Source organism: Brassica oleracea, chromosome C4, assembly GCF_000695525.1.
Source record: "Brassica oleracea var. oleracea cultivar TO1000 chromosome C4, BOL, whole genome shotgun sequence".
NCBI classification, from domain to species: domain Eukaryota; kingdom Viridiplantae; phylum Streptophyta; class Magnoliopsida; order Brassicales; family Brassicaceae; genus Brassica; species Brassica oleracea.
In genome coordinates, this window is record NC_027751.1 from 39498697 (window position 1) to 39517832 (window position 19136).

Sequence of the window (19136 nt, forward strand, 5' to 3'; positions counted from 1 at the left end):
TGATAGTGGACAAGTGTGGGAGTGTTGCTTATAAGTTGAAGTTACCGGCGGGTTCTCAAATTCACCTTGTGTTTCATGTTTCACAATTAAAGGAGGCTGTGGGTAATGTGGAGACAACTACGGTTCTTCCTTCGGTCGTTTCTGATGTGTTGATCAAGGAACCGGAGCTCATTCTTGAGAGGAAGATGGTCAAACGCCAGGGTAGAGCAGCGTCGAAGGTCTTGATCAAGTGGCGTAACCAACCGGAGGATGAGGCAACATGGGAGTTTCTGTTTGACGTGGAGAGGAAGTTTTCTGCTTTTAAACCTTGAGGTCAAGGTTTTGCAGACCGGGAGGATTTGTTATAGTAAATGAAGTAAGAAGACACGTCACATGGGATACGTCACAAAGAAGAGGGGAAATACAAAGATATAAACCAATTTACTTTTCGTTTTTAGATTCATTTGAAATTTGTAAAAGTTTGTTACACTTTCTCTCTCATCTTTCTCCGTTGGACGATTCTCATCTTTGTTGATTTCCATTGTTGGAAGATCATCACCGTGAGTAGGAATCGGTGTTTACGAACGTTGGATTCTATTTCTATCTTTATAATACAAAAGTGACGTTTATCTCTTATCACATGATTCATGACTTGGTTGACTAAGACAAACACGAATTAATGTCACAGTTGCAACTAATTTCCTTCGTAATTTCTAGGAAATTGCTAGTGAACAAGATTGAGACTGAGTGGCTTCCTTTTCTTTTGAACTCTGTTATCTTTCTCAAATCAAAATTTTCTTAGATTGGTTGTTTTGGTCAATATGTGCTAAAAAAGAGAGCTTGAGGAACAAAAAAAAGTTAAGAGCAAAACCCAAAGTAGGGCATTTTCAACGTAATTAGAAAAATAAAATTGCAAATAGTAGAATCTATTTAAAATGGTTTTGTTACACAAAAAATCTAAAATTTTTGTTATTTTATAAAAAATTTAGATCGTTCCAGATTTGTATTAAAAAGTGTTTTCAGTTGTACATTCGAATTTATCACAAAGTTAATTTAAATATTCTTATAATTGGTATTGTAGATAACTATATACTTAAAAGATGTCTGCAAAAAAATAAAAATAAAAGATATTCTAAAAATTAACCCTTTTTCAAATGTTGTGGGAGATACATCTTTCAAAAGTTCCATTGATTCAACAAATCATAATATAAGAATAAAACTTGAGCATCTCGATTGAACTTCATAACTAACAGATATTCTTCCTCAAGTTTTGTGCCATGTCAAAGTCCCCATGATGAATATCTTGCTAGGCAGTTCAGCAGCGGATGGACAGAGATACTTAATTCTTTCTTCACCAAGATCAACATCCGTAATATACACAAATCCAGCAACAATGCTGCAAAAATTCATAGACAATTACGGATTAATGACTACTTCATCATGCCTTAGGTTTAATCATACAAAGTTTGGAGATAACTACCTTGAGATAATGTGATGAGGCTGTTTAGCGTATGAGATAGCCAAAACTGTATTCACAAGATCTTTGTCAATCAACACAGGTGTGATCCTCAAAGGTTCAGTAGACCTTGACTTCTCTATCAAGGCACCGATTCGATAAACTTGCATATCAGTGAAATTGGCGGTTTTGGTGTAGGCCGTGAGATTGTTTGTGGCTCCACTGAAATATCTCTGTGAATAAGAAAAGCAAAAGCCATTTGCTTCAATCAAATATATTACATATATAAAAAGAAAATCAAATAAAGAAATCGCCAGAGCTAAAAATAATTTACCTGAATGCTATTGTTCCTCAACATTTTGCGAAAATCAGAATACCTGGAGAAAACTCCAGATGACCTCTCAAGATTCAAGATTTGTACGTTTTTCTTGAATTTGAAAGCTTTGTTCAGATCATAGACAAGTTCTGTTTCCTGCATACGGCAAAGATCAGTGAAGGGCAATCTAGGTTTCTTGAATTACTTTAAAGCCAGAGAAGAGAGCTTTGGTATGTTACTTGACCAAGGACGATGACTAAAGATGCATTAAAAGTCCTTATTGCATGGAGAAGAAGCTGCATTAAGGCTAGCAAATTAGCATGCGGTTCATAGCGAACATAATCTCTTTTTGACTTAAGAAACTAAAATTTACCTGATAACCAAGACCACTTGTCCATCCCATTGTGTCAATCACCATACCAGAACGTCGAGATTCAGCCTTAATAGCAAACTCTGCTTCTAATTCTCGAGCAAGCTCTTCAACAAGGTATTTGTACAACCTAAGGTTGTTGCTGAGAGTACAAAAGAAAATGAAATGAAGAATATGAGTTCCCAAGTATAGGTTATTTAGACCTGAAGACTCAGAATTTGAAGTCAATTACGTCGCTGTGGTGTGACCAAAATAGTGCACAAGGGCCTTATGAAGAGGTAGTCCTTCAACAGGATCCACTGGCATTTCAACAGATGTAGCAGCAATAGTTCCTGGTATGGTTATCGAGCTTTGTCCGATATTAAGGTCAACAAAGGTCGGTTTGCAACCATCTTTTGCTGCCCAACTAAGAAGCATCTTGGCTAATGTGCTCTTCCCAGAGTCAGTTTCTCCGACAATGATAACCCTTGGTCCCTGCATCATGCAAAACAGTACAAATTAACAAAACCACAACTCAATGTTGCTACATGGATATACTCAATTTTTAGTACGGAATAATAAAAGCACCTGTGAAGAAACATAATCTCTTGTTGAGGACGTAACCCGATGTCTTTGTACTTGTAGAGAGTTGTGCACACTAAGATAGCTTACCATAGGTGTCTACATCGGGGCATCATTAGTATACATATATAATACTGCTAAATTATATGAACAAATTGTGGATGAAACCATAACTTTACCTCAACAGATGTATTGTCAGTCTCTGTGACGCCATCTATTTCGAGTGTTGCACCATACCACGTAAAGACCTGAAAGGTGAGCACTCATCTTGATGAGATGTAATCATCAATATTAGAATTTACTTTCTATGCAACCAACTACCTAAGCTCGAACTTTTCAGAGCTAACCCACACGGACAGAGGATGAATGTTGTGACAGAAACTAATGAACCCATGAAGTAAAGATATTCTGAAATCTGGTTGTTACAACTTAGAGTTAGAGAAAGAATTTTATTATGACGCCACCAAGCTAGCTATTTATGTATCACATCTAATCATGTCAAATAAAAAAAATTGTGACGCCTAACTACTTGATATGTAACTATATCATCACTATAACACGGTAAAAGGAAAGAGGATGAACGTGACAGAATCTCAAGAACCATAACAAAAAAAAATGAAAAATGAATAACTTGTACTTGTAACAGAAAGAGTTGAACAGAACATACGGCGAACTGCTGGAGAGGAGGAAACGTGAGCCAGACGTTTCGTGGAAGCTCGGAACCAAAAATCTCAACTTGGCCATGGAGAACACGGAGTTTCAGAGGCGAAATCTGGGTCACATGAATTCTGATTTCGCTTTGTTTCTCTAACTTCACTCGTCTTACTTGAGGACTAAACTCAGTAGAAGCCGTAGTTGCATCACTGTTCATCGACAGACCACAGTATGACATGTTTATCTCTAAGATGTCGCACACTTTTTGAAAGAAAACAACTTTGATATCTTTTTTTCAACTATCTATTTAAAGAGGCTCCGTTTTCTGGAAGGGAAGAAGACGAGAGGTTTGTAACTGTTTTTGATTTTCGACGTGGGAGAGAAATGCGAAGCGTTTTCATTCAATACCATTATGGCAATGACGAATTCTAGTTTTAAATTAAATGAGAAACGATTATTCTTTTCATTTAGAAAAAAAATCAAAATATTTTCACTTGTTTACTTTGCTCAAAACAAAAAAAATATTCACCTGTTTACTCGACAGTCTTCTGTTTTTTTTTTTTCGACAACAAAAATTCATTCTAATTTAATTTTAAAACATAATTTAAAGTAAAAAAGTTTCAACTTTATTCTATCTTTTTATAATACAGTAGAAATAACTTATTTCATAAATAGAATAATCTATTTATTTATTATTTATCACTTTATTTCTTACTCCGAAATAGAAAACTGTTAAAATATAATCCAATTCCGTATTTTGAAGAAAATAAAGTGATATACTGGTCTTAGAAGGAACGATGAGTTGGGAAACTTTTATAATCATCACCACCATCTGGTTTGCTTCTTCAATTGATAAACCGAAAGGGTTAAAGGGTAATAGTAACATTAAGAACCATAACCGAATGAACCTGAAATTAGCAAATCTTTTATGGGCATTGGATTATTGCTCTTGAACGTTAAACTTATCTTCTTCTTCTTCTTCTTCTTCTTTTGAACGAACTTTAAACTTATTTTTATATATGTTTTTAACATAAAAACAATACATGCATAACTAAGAGCATCTCCAATGTATTACTCCATTTTCTACTCCAAAATAGAATAACTCCAAAATGGAGTTGAGTTTTGCTCCAATGTATTATTTCATTTTCTACTCCAAAATAGAATATTTTTAATATATTATGTTTTATGTTAATAAAAAATTAGTAATATCATCTTTCATTTATACTATTTGCATAATAGTCCATTTTCATATGTATGATCTTTTATATTTTATATCATATATCTTTTGTATGGTGCTTATTTTTTATTTTTTTATATGTATGGTCTTTTATGTTTTATATTATATATATTTTGTTGCATAAAATAGTTCATTAGATGGATATTTATATAATTAAGAAATATTAACAGTAATTTTTATAATATATATAGTAAAATAATATTTATATATTTATTTATAATAATATTTTATTAAAAACGAAAATATTTAAATATAGAAGACCATTTTATAAAAAAAAAAATTCCAACTCCATTTTGGAGTAATCATATCTACTACTCCATTATGGAGTGAGTTTTGGAGTGGGGTTGGAGATGATTTTACTGCAAAATGAAGTTTGGAGTGGGTTTTGGAGTAGGGTTGGAGATGCCCTAAGACACCTTCCCAGAAACCTGTCTTACATAAACATACTACAAAAAACGATGTATTGCAACGGTAAAAGCATGTTAAAAATCCGCAGGATTTTTTTTTAATATATTTACCCCGACAAATCTGAAGTTATTTATGCATACAGTATAAGTATTTTTATCGATGGCGACCAGAATCTCTACGGATATAACGTATAATCAGATATTTGTCAAAATGATTCAAAATATAAATTTATTTACAAACTTATATCATAAATTTAATCAAATGCAATAAAAAACTTAAAACGATAGTGGAATTACAACTATCTCTTATGACTAAAAAAAAAAAATATAAACATTTTTTTTACAACTACAGCCCTACAAATTCTAATTGAGTCAGTGAAGTCTTCTAGAATAATTCTTGAAGAAGTTTACACATGTATTTATCCTTAAAAATAATATAAAAAAATAGTGATTGAAAATAAATTGAAATCATGTAAATATAAAAAATTATAATCATGTTATTAAATTTAATAAAACTGAATTGTTTTATATATATATAAGTGAATATAGATTGTAAGTCATGATTTTCCACTAGTTAGGATTTGATAACATATGTCCAAGTAATGTTGATATTTCCAAGATTGGATTTTGAAATATTAAATATTTTTATACTAAAATTTGACATAAATGTGTTTAGTTTTGTATATATTTAGCATTTGATATGTTGATTTTATGTTTAATGAAATGTTTACTATTATCTAGTTAAATTTGTTGACTTAAAGATTTAGAGGTAAGAGACTTGTGAAGAAGTCTGCCAAGAAACAATGTACTAGTAGAAGTCTTCAATAACATACGGTAAATTTAAGGTTAGAAGATCTCTTTAAAACATTGTTAAACTATAATGCACTAGTAAACTTCTTCAAAAGTTTATTAAATTGTAATGAACTTCTTCAGAAATTTTTACACTGAAAGTGTTTAGCCTAATTTAAAATTTGTGTCTCCTCACTTAAAGAAAATTTATACACTTTCTCTCAAATGGCTATAAGAAAAGTGCAATTTTTCTCTTTCTACTCTTTTTTAACTTGAAAGACACCAAATTTCATGTCAAATTTCATTTTTTTGTTTCATGTCTTTCTTAGAATTTGATCGTGTTTTCTGTGGATTTTACATTTCATGATTTTCATATTTCCCTCATAAAAGGTAAATCTACAAATTTGAGATAATTTTTTTTTTTTTTTTATGTTTTAGTTTCGAATAAAACTATTATCTCAATCAAATGTGAATGTCTTCATATTATTTTAGCTTATAAGTTCTATTTAAAATTTTCTCTGTTTTGAAACATTTTAAATATTTGGATATGCGTGTTTTTCAGATTTGAGAAATGATGCTATGCAGTAAAAATGGGTAAGATTACCCACCGTGGCCAAACGAGCTGATCAGAGATGAAACACGGCAAGTGATTTTTGTACGAGCTGGCCGTGACACCGCGTAAAAGGGGCGCTTTTCATCAGAAATAAGCGTAGAATAGATGCAGAAGGTTTTCGATCCAAAAAAAAAAAAAAAAGATGCAGAAGGTTAAGTAAATATGTGAAAAAGAGGAAGGCATATCTGTTTTTTCTTGTCTACAGAAAAAATATGAAAAAAAAGAAAAAAGGTGGAGCGGAACTTCAACCGAGGTTTGGTGAACATTAATAACACGTTGTAACAGCTGGACCATGTTACAATATGTTGTTTACATACCCTATATATTACTAAAAATGTTTCAGAATTATTCTTTGATTAATCTATTCATATTTCTTGGTAAGTTGCCATAAACACTCCTAACATATTTCCAAACACAGTGTACATCAAATGCAGTAGATTCCGAATAGTAAAAACAAATCAAGCAGATTATGCAAATTAATCGAAACAAATACAAATCAAGCGGATCATGCAGAAAAAATGCAGATCAAGCGGATTATCATGCAGATCAAATAAATCAAACAATTATTATAGGTTTAAATGATAAAAACAATTCAAATAAAATAAATTATATGTTTAAATTAAAATTATAATAAAATATATCAAAACACATAATATAGAAATATAATACATAAACAACAATAAATCTTGCACTAAAACCATGTTACTACAATTTTTTTGAAATCAAAATATGAAAACATTAAAATTTAATGATATATAGTATACAGATTTAAATTATATTACTATAGTTTGCCATAATGCATATTATAATTTAATACACATTATATAAATATAATAATTTAAATAAATGAAATTATATGACGGAAGTAGAAAGAAAAATATATAGTCAATGATAGCTTTATATATATTAAAATAGATAAATATATTTAAAAGGATTAATATATTTTAAAATTAAATGTTTGTAAAAAAATCATTTATTGGTTAAAAAATAAAAAAAAAACAGATCAACACCACCAAATGTTAGTGGGTGAGATTTGTATGCAGATCTCTCGATTTTTTCACAAAAAGACAAAAAATATTGAACTGCAAACAGATTTTCTGTTAACTATATTTCAAAAACAGAAAAATGTGAATGATGATTTTAATGCTGGGTAACTGCACTTTTCCCGCTGCCCCATTCGGAACCTTAGTATATATTGTGCTTATGTGTGGATGTAAATTTAGGAAGGTGAATATATAATTGTGGTTTAGAAACTAAAATGAATTTTTGTGATAGAAATAGGATTATATGATCACAAAATTAGCTGATGGGATGTTCTTTTTTGTGAGCGGTATGTTTTCTTTTACATCAAACCAATTATTATATTACTCAAACTAATTAGTAGGTTTGGAATTAATTGAATAACCAAGAAATACAAATTTCTTTGAATTATATGTACAACTTTAGCTAATGAATCTGTAGTCATATTTTACGTTTGTGGTCGGTAGACAATTTTGAAATCTTAGATCTTTAAAATGGCTAATTTCTTTAGTTTTGTTGAAAATGTTTGCCATGATGTTAATGTTTGAATCACTGAAACCAGATTCTTATATATAGTTTATTCCAAATTAAAAGTCAATGGGATATTATATTATATAAATAATTGTAATCTTATGTATGACAAACTCTTTCCTGTTTTCTATAAATTGACGTCAATTTTTAGTTTTAACACACATAAAATATAGTTTAAATTTTTAAATAAGTAATCTGTAATAGTAGCTTTATATTTTGAAATATTTATACGATCTTAACTAATTCTATGTAAAGCTAGAACTATAATTTTAAGTTTATAAATTTTTATCTAATTATATTGTTGTTTATCGTTTTCTATACCAATAATTAGAGATAGTAATCATGGACTTTGACCACGGGCTTAGTCCGTAAATGACTGTCGCGGAACGGTATTAGGACGAGTTTTCTAGGCCCGTAAATTTGCGGGTCTTGCGAAACGGGTTTTTGCGGGACTGGGCCTTTTACGGGATGGGCTGAAACGGGTCATGCGGAATTACATGGATCCACATTTTTTTCATTTCTTATTTTACCTGGAAAAAAACAAGAGAGAGAGAGTGAGAAGAAAATGATTCTTGTGACTTCTCCCCCAGAAAACATAAGGAGTTCCGGCGATGATTATTCGAGCTCCGGTGATGATGATTCGAGATCCGACAATGACGACTCCAGCGATGACGATTCGAGCTCTGGTGGTGTTTTGATTTGGTTTACTATTTTTATTACACACAACTATGAATTGCTTTATTACAATATGAGATTTCTTGTTTAAATTGATTGGTTTTGTTTTCAGTACTGTGAAATGGTGTTTTTCTTAAATTAAATTTGGTTACAATGATGTTGTTTAGGAGAAAAGTTAGTTGTATATCATGTCACTTGTATAATTTGACAAAGTGATTCATAATTTTTTTTTTGAAATCCAAAGAATTACAAAGAGAGATGATTTGATGAAAACATACAACACTTGAGCCAAGTTATTACAAAGACAACAACTCAATCATATTCAAACTTAATAAAATCTTATGATGATAACAAAAAAAAAGAATTAACTCAATAACGCAAGCACAAACAGAGCTTTATGACATTCATTTTGATAAGACTTTAGTGAAGCTTAATGAGCTCTTTTCAACTCTCTTACACAACTCTTCCACTTGAACATTCATGAAGGAAGCTGTAGTAGGCGGTTTGATAAAGATGCATCCTGCGGGACGGTCCGCGAAGTCCTATATGTTATGTGGTACGGGTTTGGGCCGACATTTTGAGGACCGCAGCCCGGGCAGAACAGGCCCGCTGTGACCCGCTCGATGGCTAATCCGCCGCGATACGGGACGGGACGGGATAGATAAACCTGTTTGACATCTCTACCAATAATTGCTGTAAATTAATTGAGTAATTAGTATTTGTTGTAATGTTTTTTTAAATGAGAAAACTCACTAACTATATATACACAATATTATCAATTTTCTTTTATGTTTATACATTAAAAGCCCATGGAATCCAATAATTTTTATTTTAATATTATACTCTCTCCGTTCCCGAAAGTAAAATTTTCTAGAGTATTCATGCTTAATAAATGTTTATAATTTAATTTATTTTTTATTTTATTATACATTTTCCAATAACTTCCCACCAATACAATTTAATTAATTGAAATATTCTCAATTAATGTTTCTCAAAAGTATAAAAAAATACCTTAACAATATAGAAAATTTATTTTTGTGGAACAAGAAAAAAATCTAAAATATCTTATTTTCGGAAACTGATGGAGTATTATTATGTTTGAATGGGAGAGATATACGCTATAGATTGAATGAGCAACACAGAACACAATGCCACAGTGCTGCAACAACCGTTCCATTTAATTTAAGCCCTTAAAACAATCGTCAGACGCCACGTGAAATTTTGTAAGCTTTACGTTACAGATCATAGCGTGACGTGTTAATCTGTGAATAAATTATCTCAAGGCTTTTGAGTTTAGACGTAATTCATAACTTATAACTATATTAAAAAAAGCTAATAACTATATACAGTAAAACAATACCTTATATATGAATCACACTATAACGTGGAAGATGGAAATAGACGTCGGCGTGATTAAGGAGAAGAGGAAAGAGACGATGTCGACGGGGGAGGAAGACGGAGAACCGTTAAGCCCGATGGCGCGTGTATTCCAGTCGCCAGGCAACGACTGCTGCGTTATCACCATGATCGGTTGCAAAACCAAGATCAATGCTGACGTCATTCGAAGTGGCTTGAAAGAGAATATTTCCAAGCATCCTCGTTTCTCAAGCAAACTGGTATAACAGACACTTACTGAGTTATTGTACTATTCTCATACGAGTTGTGTGTATTTGACTTCATGTTATAAACTCCATTTTCAGTCACAAGATGGTTTAAGTTGGATTAAGACTCAAGTCAACATAGAAGACCATATATTTGTAGCAGATAAAGACCAGAATGAGATTGCAGAAGATGGAGAACTCTTTGTTGAGGACTACGTTTCACATCTCACAATGATTCCTCTCAATAAATCAAGACCTTTATGGGACATTCACATCCTAAACATCAAAACATCTGACGCAGACGCGGTATGTGTAATAAGATCTCACCATTCGTTAGGAGATGGAACATCCCTCATGTCTCTCTTAGCTGCATGCACTCAGACAACATCACACCGAGACAAAGCTACTATTCCTGCTCTTAAACGGCATAAAAGGGTGTATAAAGACAAAGTCTCATGGTTCGTAAGGTTGATACTAGCCATCTTTTCATCGGTGAGATTGATTTGGAACACTTTTGTGGATCTTGTGCTGTTCTTGGCGATTGCTTTGTTCTTGAAGGATACAAAAACGCCTCTAAAAGGCGATGTGGGCGTGGAGAGTAGTCCGAAGAAATTTTGTCACCGGACTGTCTCATTGGATGACTTAAGAGTTATAAAGGAAGCTACGAGCATGGTAAGATTTCGTGTTGATTTTAATTATCAGTAACTTCTTTTTGTTAGAAATGATAGATTATGATGTGAGAGTAATGAAGAAACAGAGTATGGTTGAATTCAAGAGATAGAGAATGAAGAAAACAAGTGAGAATAAGAGAGAAAAGAGTAAGGAGAAAATGAAAGAAAACTCTTTTTTTCTTAGATCCGAAAATACCATTACAATAGATTATAAGGAAGAAGAAGAAGAAAAATAAACAAGAACTGTCTTACACAAGGAGCCAAACACACTTGGCTTACTAGAGAATCTACAATAAAATATATGTCTGTTTTTACTGTAGTTCCGCGGGTACTGTTCATGCTGGAAGGCCTTGCTTGTTTCTCTTTGGCAAGCTTTGCTAACATTAAACTTGGCAGGCCTTGCTGGATAAATAATTCTTCATTTTATTTTCATACTCAACAATTTCTTCTGCATTTCAACACTCCCCCTCAAGCTTGACCATAGGAGATCCTTGGACAAGCTTGGAACCTTGAAGAAGCTCCCTCATTAAAAACCTTAGCAAGAAAACTCTTTGGGACAAAACTTGTTAAGGGAAAAAGAGTAGAGTTCAACAAAGCCTAGGGATTGGCCAGTGAGTCTAAGGAACTTCAGATAACTCATGGTGGAGTCCTTAGACTCTGGATCATGGCCCAACTTGTGTTGCAAGTGTGAATTCCACAACTTGCACACACCAACATCTCATACTCTTCTTTAGGCCGGTTGTGTCTCCCCCTCTCTTCTGACTACTCGTCATCTTCAAAGAGGTTTATGGACCACCAGCTTCTACTACAGAGAGCTCCAAGTGCTTTGAAATCTCCATTGTAGCCTCTCTTGAAGCTTCATCAATCAGGTACAAGCACACATGCTATGGGCTGATTCATAGCTTTCCAACTGAAGGCAACTGTTCTAACTCCATGTAGAAGATGATCCATAGCTTCCCAACTAGAAGGTAACTGTTCTAACTCCATGCTTTGGGCTGATTCATAGCTTCCCCACTGAAGGTAACTGTTCTAACTCCATTTAGAAGCTGATCCATAGCTTCCCAACCAGAAGGTAACTGTTCTAACACTAAGTTGTTGTTGTCCTTGTTGAATTCTTCTTGCATTGGCTTTAGAGGTAACTGAGACACTGGACGACTTGGACCTTCATGATAGCTCACCATTACCCCTCCTCAAGCTTGATCCGGAGAAAATGAGTGAAGGACCAAGCTTGGAAGTGAGCAACACTGAGTTTTGAAACCAGGAGCGCATCACCCCTACAGCTGCGCTTAAGTCAACTGGTTCCTCCCTTGATCTCTTCTCCACTGCCCCTTGTGTGTCTTTTGAACCAGGAGCTCAACAACCAAACAGTCTGCACTTAATTCAACCGGTTCTTGCAATACATGAGGAGCTCCAGCTTGGTGTATGTGGCTGATCTAACACTGGTCTGCCTTTCTATCAATACTCCTTCCTAAAGTATCTTCAAAGCCCAAGCATATTTTATTTCAGCCCCCACTTGCTACCACCTGGTCTCCTTACCAACAATCTATCCATGGTCAGGAATATACATCATGTGTAGGCTCTGGATCAAACATGAATATACATCATGGGTAGGCTCTGAACAGCATGGGCAAAGCCTTCTTCTTTGTCTTGATTTGATGATGGACAGAGAACAACACTTGTGTACCTGAAACATCACTCAAACTCCAGCAAGAATCAGACCACACACTAGGATCAGACATTGATACCTCACCAATTCTGATCCCAATATAATGGACAGAATCTAAACAACTCATTCAGTTCAAATCCATGCACACAAACTCACTAAACGTTCAAGAATGATAACTCATCAGTTTCAAGACATTTAGGCTAATTTTACGAATTTTAATGACAAAATCAGAGACTAGACAACTCATCTAATCACCTTAAACAACATATGAATGCAAGACAAGATCCGGAAACTCTCCTAGATCCTTAGCAATGCAACAAGACATAAATTGACTAAGTAACTCACTTAGGCTAGAGACAACACAAACAAATTAAAACAATTAAACAAGCTCATATTAAAATCAGGAGGTTAGCTTACAACTCAAGGAACCTGAGCTGGTTCCTTGTACCTCAATGACCATGGTTCATCTGAACTTGGCAGGTTTGAGGTGTGGGTGAATGACCCAACACTTCTCCTTGGTATGTCCATCTCGTTTGCAGTGCTCACACCTGAGTCTTTCCCCCTCCTCCTTCTTGTACTGAGCCTTATGAGATTGAAGAGAGGTGACTGCTTGATTTGCAAGAGAAAGAGACTCTTTTCCTTCAAATAAGCCTAGTGAGCCAAGTTCCTTTTGGACTTGGGAACACACTTCATCCAGAGTCGGAAGCTTCTCTGACCTCAAAATGTGCTTAATGAGGTCAGTGTACATCAGACTGAGGGTGAGAAGGAGCCCAAACACCTTGTCTTGCTCTCTTCTTTCATGGAGAATGATTGGGTCTGTTGTAGATGGTCTCAATGAATCAAGCTCACCCCACAGAGAGTTGAACTTGCCAAAGTGATCATTAAACCCCATCTCCTCCTGAGACAGATTGTTTATGGCCTTCTTACGCTCATACACTCTGCTTAAGTTGGATGAGTTGCCATAAACCTTGTGGAGAGTCTCCCAAAGCTCCTTAGCACTCTCACAATGTGAGTAAGCCTCCATAATAGGAACTGCAAGTGAGCTTTGGAGAATAGACAAGACCAGCAGGTCTTCTTGCTGCCATTTGTCTCCACTGTCAAGTTTAGAACCAGCTTGCTTTGGAGCTGCTTGTGAACAATGTTCCCACAACCCTTGTCTTCCAAGTGCTGTCTTCATCAGTCTGGACCAGAGGAGGTAGTTTGAACCCTTTAGCACCATAGAAATCACAAAGCTTCTTGTTTTCTCCATCTTGAAGAGTTTGGACCAGTGAGCAATAGAGAGCACCCACTGGTTTGCAAGAAGCTGAGCTTGAAACTGGACTTTGATGAAGCTTGCTTAACTGAGCTGAAGCTTTCTTGAGTTCCAGAAACTAAAGTCCTCCTTTATCTTGAGTTCTGGTGAGTCTTTTCTTTCCTGGAAAAGCTTTGGACAAGAGGATACAAGGATGAACAGAAAGATATTTGAAAGAGAGATATGAACTCAAACAGATTTGCGGAAGTTTTATAGGTTTTCAGGAGCTTGAAGCTCTGATACCATGTTAGAAATTCCTTAAATATTAAAAGAGAAGCATTGTAATAAATGCGTTCACACTAAACTGGACACATGTCACGTGTAGAAACATTGTAATAAATGCATTCACACTAAAATTGACACATGTCACATGTAGAGAGCTTCTCAGCCAAACTCTACATGAATATGTTCACTATATGTACTTTACGTTTTTTTTAATATAAAACTCACATGCATGGTTATTCTTTACGTTATTTTTACTATTTACTAATAGAGCTGGACAAATTATTCATAAATTTTGATTCGATTCGTTATCTGTTTTGATTCGAACCGAAAAATCCGGATATCCGTTACTCTACGAAGTAAATCAAATACTAAAATGCAATATCCGAAAAAAAGCAAATCACAAATATCAATATTTATAGTACGGATATCCAATTTGATCAGTTATATGCATATATATATATACATATATTTAAATAATTATATATAAGTTATATATTATAGTTTATATAAATTTTACAATATTTTTGTTTTTAAATAATTTTATTTTAAGAATTTTATTTTTCATGTATTATTTTGAAGAAAATGTCATTTAATATTAATTAACAAAATCTTTATATATTTATCAACCATCTTTATATAATTTTACATACACATACATGTGAACATTGACGTGAGCACCTTATAACTAAGTATTTACCACAACTGAAATATCTAATTTTTTGGAAGTTAAAATATTTTTTTTCTTAATGCTTCTTTCACTATCGACCAAATTGTAGTTAAATGATTTGTCTTAATAATTTTCTTTTCTTTTTTTAACTATTATCCGTTTAGAAACTATAATATGAAAACATTGGTTCGACATCATGACTATCTAAAATTCATAACATGAAAACAAACAAATAATAGTAATTTTTGATTATCACATGAAAAAAAAAACCAAAAACATCAAACATTTTAACCGAACAAACCAAATAAATATTGATTTAAAATGATAGTTATATTTTATGAGATTAAAAAAAAAATAACCTAAAACCAAACCGATATCCAGATTAAACAAATTAATGTCTACTTATTAAAAAATAACAAAACTAATAATCACATTCCGCGCAAGGCGCGGTTATTACCTAGTGATAGATTATGATGCGAGAGTAATGAAGAAACAGTATGGTTGAATTCAAGATAGAGAATGAAAAAACAAGTGAGAATAAGAGAGAGTAAAGAGCAAGGAGAAAATGAAGAAAGAGAATTCTTTTCTTATATCTGAAAAATATTATTACAATAGATTATAAGGAAGAAGAAAAAATAAAATAAACTAGAACTGTCTTACACAAGGAGCCAAATACACTTGACTTACTAGAGAAGATACAATAAAATATCTGTATATTTTTACTGTAACTCTGCGGGTACTGTTCATGGTGGCAGGTAGGCCTGAGATGGATCGGGTATTCGGACAATTTTAAGGTATCCGGATCCGGATCCTTATCTGGTGAATCCATAATTTTACTTTCCTTATCCGGATCCGGGGTTCTCAGATATCCGGGTGTCGGATATCCTTCTAAAAATTGTAATATCCGGCGGATATCCGGATCCGGATTTGGATCCTTAAAATAAATAAAAAATAATATTAATATATATATAAAATATTAACAATATTTTTTTAAAAATATATATAATGTCTTTAATTATTTCTATGTATAATATTACAAAATTTACATAAAATTTATATCTACTATTACAAAAATGAAAATATATTAAATAAAATTAATTTTATATATATATATATATATTACTATTTTTGAAATATTTATTAATAAAACTTACGGATCCGGATATCCGGACTTAAGAACTAAGATATCCGGATCCGGATCCGGCTTTGACGGATCCAACATTTTACTATCCGAATCCGGATTCGACCCCTCCGGATATCCGGATTCGACCCCTCCGGATATCCGGATTTTCTGATCGGATCCGGATCGAATCTCGGATCGAATCCGGATCGAATCTCGGATCGAATCCAGATCTCGGATAAAAGTCCCAGGCCTAGTGGCAGGTCTTGTTTGTTTCTCTTTGGCGAGCTTTCCTAACATTAAACTTAGTAGGCCTTGCTGGATAAATAATTCTTCATTTTATTTTCATACTCAACAATTTCTTCTTCGTTCCAACATTTTTTAGGGTTTCTCTTTTTGGTCTTTTTGTGTGTTTTTGGCTAGACTATCAACGATGTTCTACTTGGAGTTACACAAGCTGCTCTTTCACGCTACTTGAACAATTTTCCTGGTAAAATACGACTTACCGCAGGTGTTTTTGTAAACCTAAGGCCCGACACTGGAATCCAGGTTAGAAACGTACATACTTCATCACTGAAATATTCGAAAAAGTCTTTTATGAGATAAAATTTGTTAATCTAATACTAATTTAATCAAATAACTAGATTTCGACCCGCGCAACCGTGCAGATTTTTGTTTTCATTTATTTTTATATAAATATTTTGTTTTCAATTCTTAATTGGTATATATTATAATATATACGTGTCTATCAATTTTTAAAACATAATAAGTTTACTGTATATTTTTCATTGAATAGATTGTTTCAAACTTTCACATGTATTTGTATATTCTTCTATATATATATTTTTGGATTATTATTTCATTATTAAAATCGTAACTATATATATAAGGATTAGTAAAATATTGTTTTATTGTCATATTCAAAGATATTGTAACGTTTCACAAATTTAGAAAGTTTTTTAAAAATTAAACTTTTCGCTTCATAAATTTATATTATCGAGTAAATAATTAAACATTTAGTTTTTGTTTAATTTTTAAAATAAACTATATAGTTTAAAAAAAAAATTCATTGGTTTAAGGTGGTAAATATTAATCATTGTTAGATAATATGATTTTTGTTATTTAAAAAAAATCATTATAATTTTAAAAGTTAACATCGACAAATATTTAAATATTTAGCATATAGAAGTATAGTATTATAACATTAAATTATATCTATTTAATTTATACTATCTATAAATCCAATGGATCATCTATTTTTTAAATCTAATTATTGATAATCCAACAAAAATTTCCGGTAGGTCCAAAATTTAAATGATAAAATTAGGTATTAAATGTAACATGACTTTCTAGGAATGTTCCATTAGGTCCATTTTTAAAAAATCACACATGAATCAAGGTTGTGACTTCTGTAACTTTTGTTTTAATGTATAAGATTTAATTTATTTTTGAAAATAGTTAGGCCACTCATGATGATTAGTACCGAGATATTTTAATAAGTTATAATTAAATTAAATTTTGTAAAACAGTTAGGCCACTCATGAGGACAAGTACAAGATATTTTCATTAGTTTCCATAGCTTCTAAATAAACGTTTTCATCTTCTTCTTTTTTTTGCTGAGATACTTTTTGAAACCTTTTAATTGAAAAGGTTTTCAATATATAATAAGAAACAAAATTTATTGTGACATAAGGTAAACCATGCGTATATACTATGTAGCCACTGGCGGATATGATGGCGAAGAATTCAAAATGTAGATGGGGAAATTACTTCAGCTCTATTAGCTTCCCCATCTCGATATGTTTAGAGGCTGATCCATTAGTGTACCTATCAAAGGCTAAATCAGTTATGGATCGGAAAAAACACTCTCTTCTACCTTCTTTAGCATTTTCGAGTACAGAATTCATCTTCAATACCTTCGGAGCTAAGGTATATTATATTAACTGATCAGATGAGCTCAAATAATTTTCACAATGTGGACTTCTTATAAAAAAAACTAGCCTCTTGTCATTGTAGTTAGGTGGGACATTACTCAAACGTCTTGTTTCGAACACAACCACATTCATTTCAAACATGATTGGGCCTACCGATGAAATCAGTTTTCATGGCCATCCTATTCTGTACATCGCCCCAAGTGTCTATGGGCATGCTCATGTAAGTTTTTCTCTTTTTTTTGTTCATTTCTCTTTATCTTCTCATATCGAGTTTCTCTTCTTATTTTTGTATAGGCATTGACTATACATTTCTTAAGTTATGCGGAAAAGATGGTAATCTCCATTGCGGTCGACCCGAATGTCATACCAAGTCCCCACCAGCTTTGTGATGAAATAGAGGACTCTCTGAAAGCTATCAAAGCCGCTCTCCTAGAAAGAGGATTACTCTAGCAGTGTGGTATTATTTTTATTTTCTAATCTATATTTAAAAGTGGTAACGGGCAATAAGACTTTTTTTGTAAACATCATTAACTATTTGTTTGGACTGTATAAAAACAGTCATGAAATTTGGAGCTCTTTTACAATTACTAAAATTTGGAGTTGATAGCTCAAACACGGTACTACCATTTAACTATCAAAGAAAGTGCCGCGAGTATTCTAAGTTCGGAGTGAGAGTCCACTGGCATGGAACAATAGGTATATCCACTGTAGAAACGCAAATTCTACGATAGGACAAACTGATAATTGTAACATTTTACATAAATCCCTTTATATATTAATTTAGAAATCACTTTCATACACACACTCTCAAGAAAATCCTTATAATTTCATTGGTCGATTGTTTTTGTTTCTGTTTTTTTTTACATCACCGAACATTAAAAATTTGTTTTTGTCGTTCATTAAAGAAATACAGATTTCTCTTTCTTCAATCTCTTTTTTCTGCAACACCTAAAGCCGCCGGAGATTTGCAAGATCAAACTCGCTACAGCTTCGATATCTCTGATTCAGCAATCATCGAGCAGCCTCAAACGCCAGGTCCCTCCCTCGCCCTTCTGTAGACACTCGCGGTGTTTTGATTTACGATGACGACGTGGAGGTAGACAAAAAAATCGCTGGAGTTCGCGCAATCCGTGTGGAAGTCGAACCTTGATCATTTAATAGGCACTACAAGAAAACATAATCTTAACGAGGGTGGTTTTCCTCGTTAGTTCGTCGTAAAAGAGGCTTTACGACGAATTAGCGAGGAGACACGTTTGCTCGTTACTCATCCATCGTAACACATATTTCCTCGCCAATTCGTCGTAACTTGGCGAGGAAAATATTTCGTCGTAAAGACGAAGTACATCATTTCGT

At 33.0% G+C, this 19136-nt stretch overlaps 2 protein-coding genes across 2 annotated transcripts; one reads left to right on the top strand and one right to left on the bottom strand.

Annotated features, from left to right (window-relative positions):
• Positions 1-1242: 1242 nt before the first annotated feature.
• LOC106341374 (protein CLP1 homolog 5-like) lies at positions 1243-3721 on the bottom strand. The gene is made up of 9 exons (XM_013780152.1): positions 3350-3721; positions 2862-2930; positions 2689-2781; positions 2354-2595; positions 2125-2263; positions 1991-2047; positions 1770-1907; positions 1460-1668; positions 1243-1375 (listed from the first exon to the last, which is right to left on the bottom strand). The coding sequence occupies exons 1-9, from the start codon at positions 3572-3574 to the stop codon at positions 1243-1245; spliced, it is 1305 nt and encodes a 434-aa protein (XP_013635606.1). The 5' UTR covers positions 3575-3721.
• Positions 3722-10044: 6323 nt separating this feature from the next.
• Positions 10045-18929, top strand: LOC106340764 (O-acyltransferase WSD1-like). Its single transcript, XM_013779607.1, has 8 exons — positions 10045-10224; positions 10309-10881; positions 16273-16398; positions 17569-17778; positions 17866-18003; positions 18078-18240; positions 18342-18479; positions 18689-18929. The coding sequence occupies exons 1-6, from the start codon at positions 10045-10047 to the stop codon at positions 18231-18233; spliced, it is 1383 nt and encodes a 460-aa protein (XP_013635061.1). The 3' UTR covers positions 18234-18240; positions 18342-18479; positions 18689-18929.
• The last annotated feature ends 207 nt before the right edge of the window (positions 18930-19136 follow it).

Bases quoted from the DNA above. Each gene is read 5' to 3' on its own strand.
- LOC106340764 (XM_013779607.1), top strand. From the start codon at position 10,045: ATGTCGACGGGGGAGGAAGACGGAGAACCGTTAAGCCCGATGGCGCGT. The intron at 10,225-10,308 runs GTATAACAGACA...CTCCATTTTCAG, and splicing joins CTCGTTTCTCAAGCAAACTG to TCACAAGATGGTTTAAGTTG. The intron at 17,779-17,865 runs GTATATTATATT...TTGTCATTGTAG, and splicing joins TCAATACCTTCGGAGCTAAG to TTAGGTGGGACATTACTCAA.
- LOC106341374 (XM_013780152.1), bottom strand. From the start codon at position 3,574: ATGTCATACTGTGGTCTGTCGATGAACAGTGATGCAACTACGGCTTCT. The intron at 2,596-2,688 runs GTGCTTTTATTA...TGCATGATGCAG, and splicing joins GAGATTATGTTTCTTCACAG to GGACCAAGGGTTATCATTGT. The intron at 1,669-1,769 runs GTAAATTATTTT...TCTTATTCACAG, and splicing joins TGAGGAACAATAGCATTCAG to AGATATTTCAGTGGAGCCAC.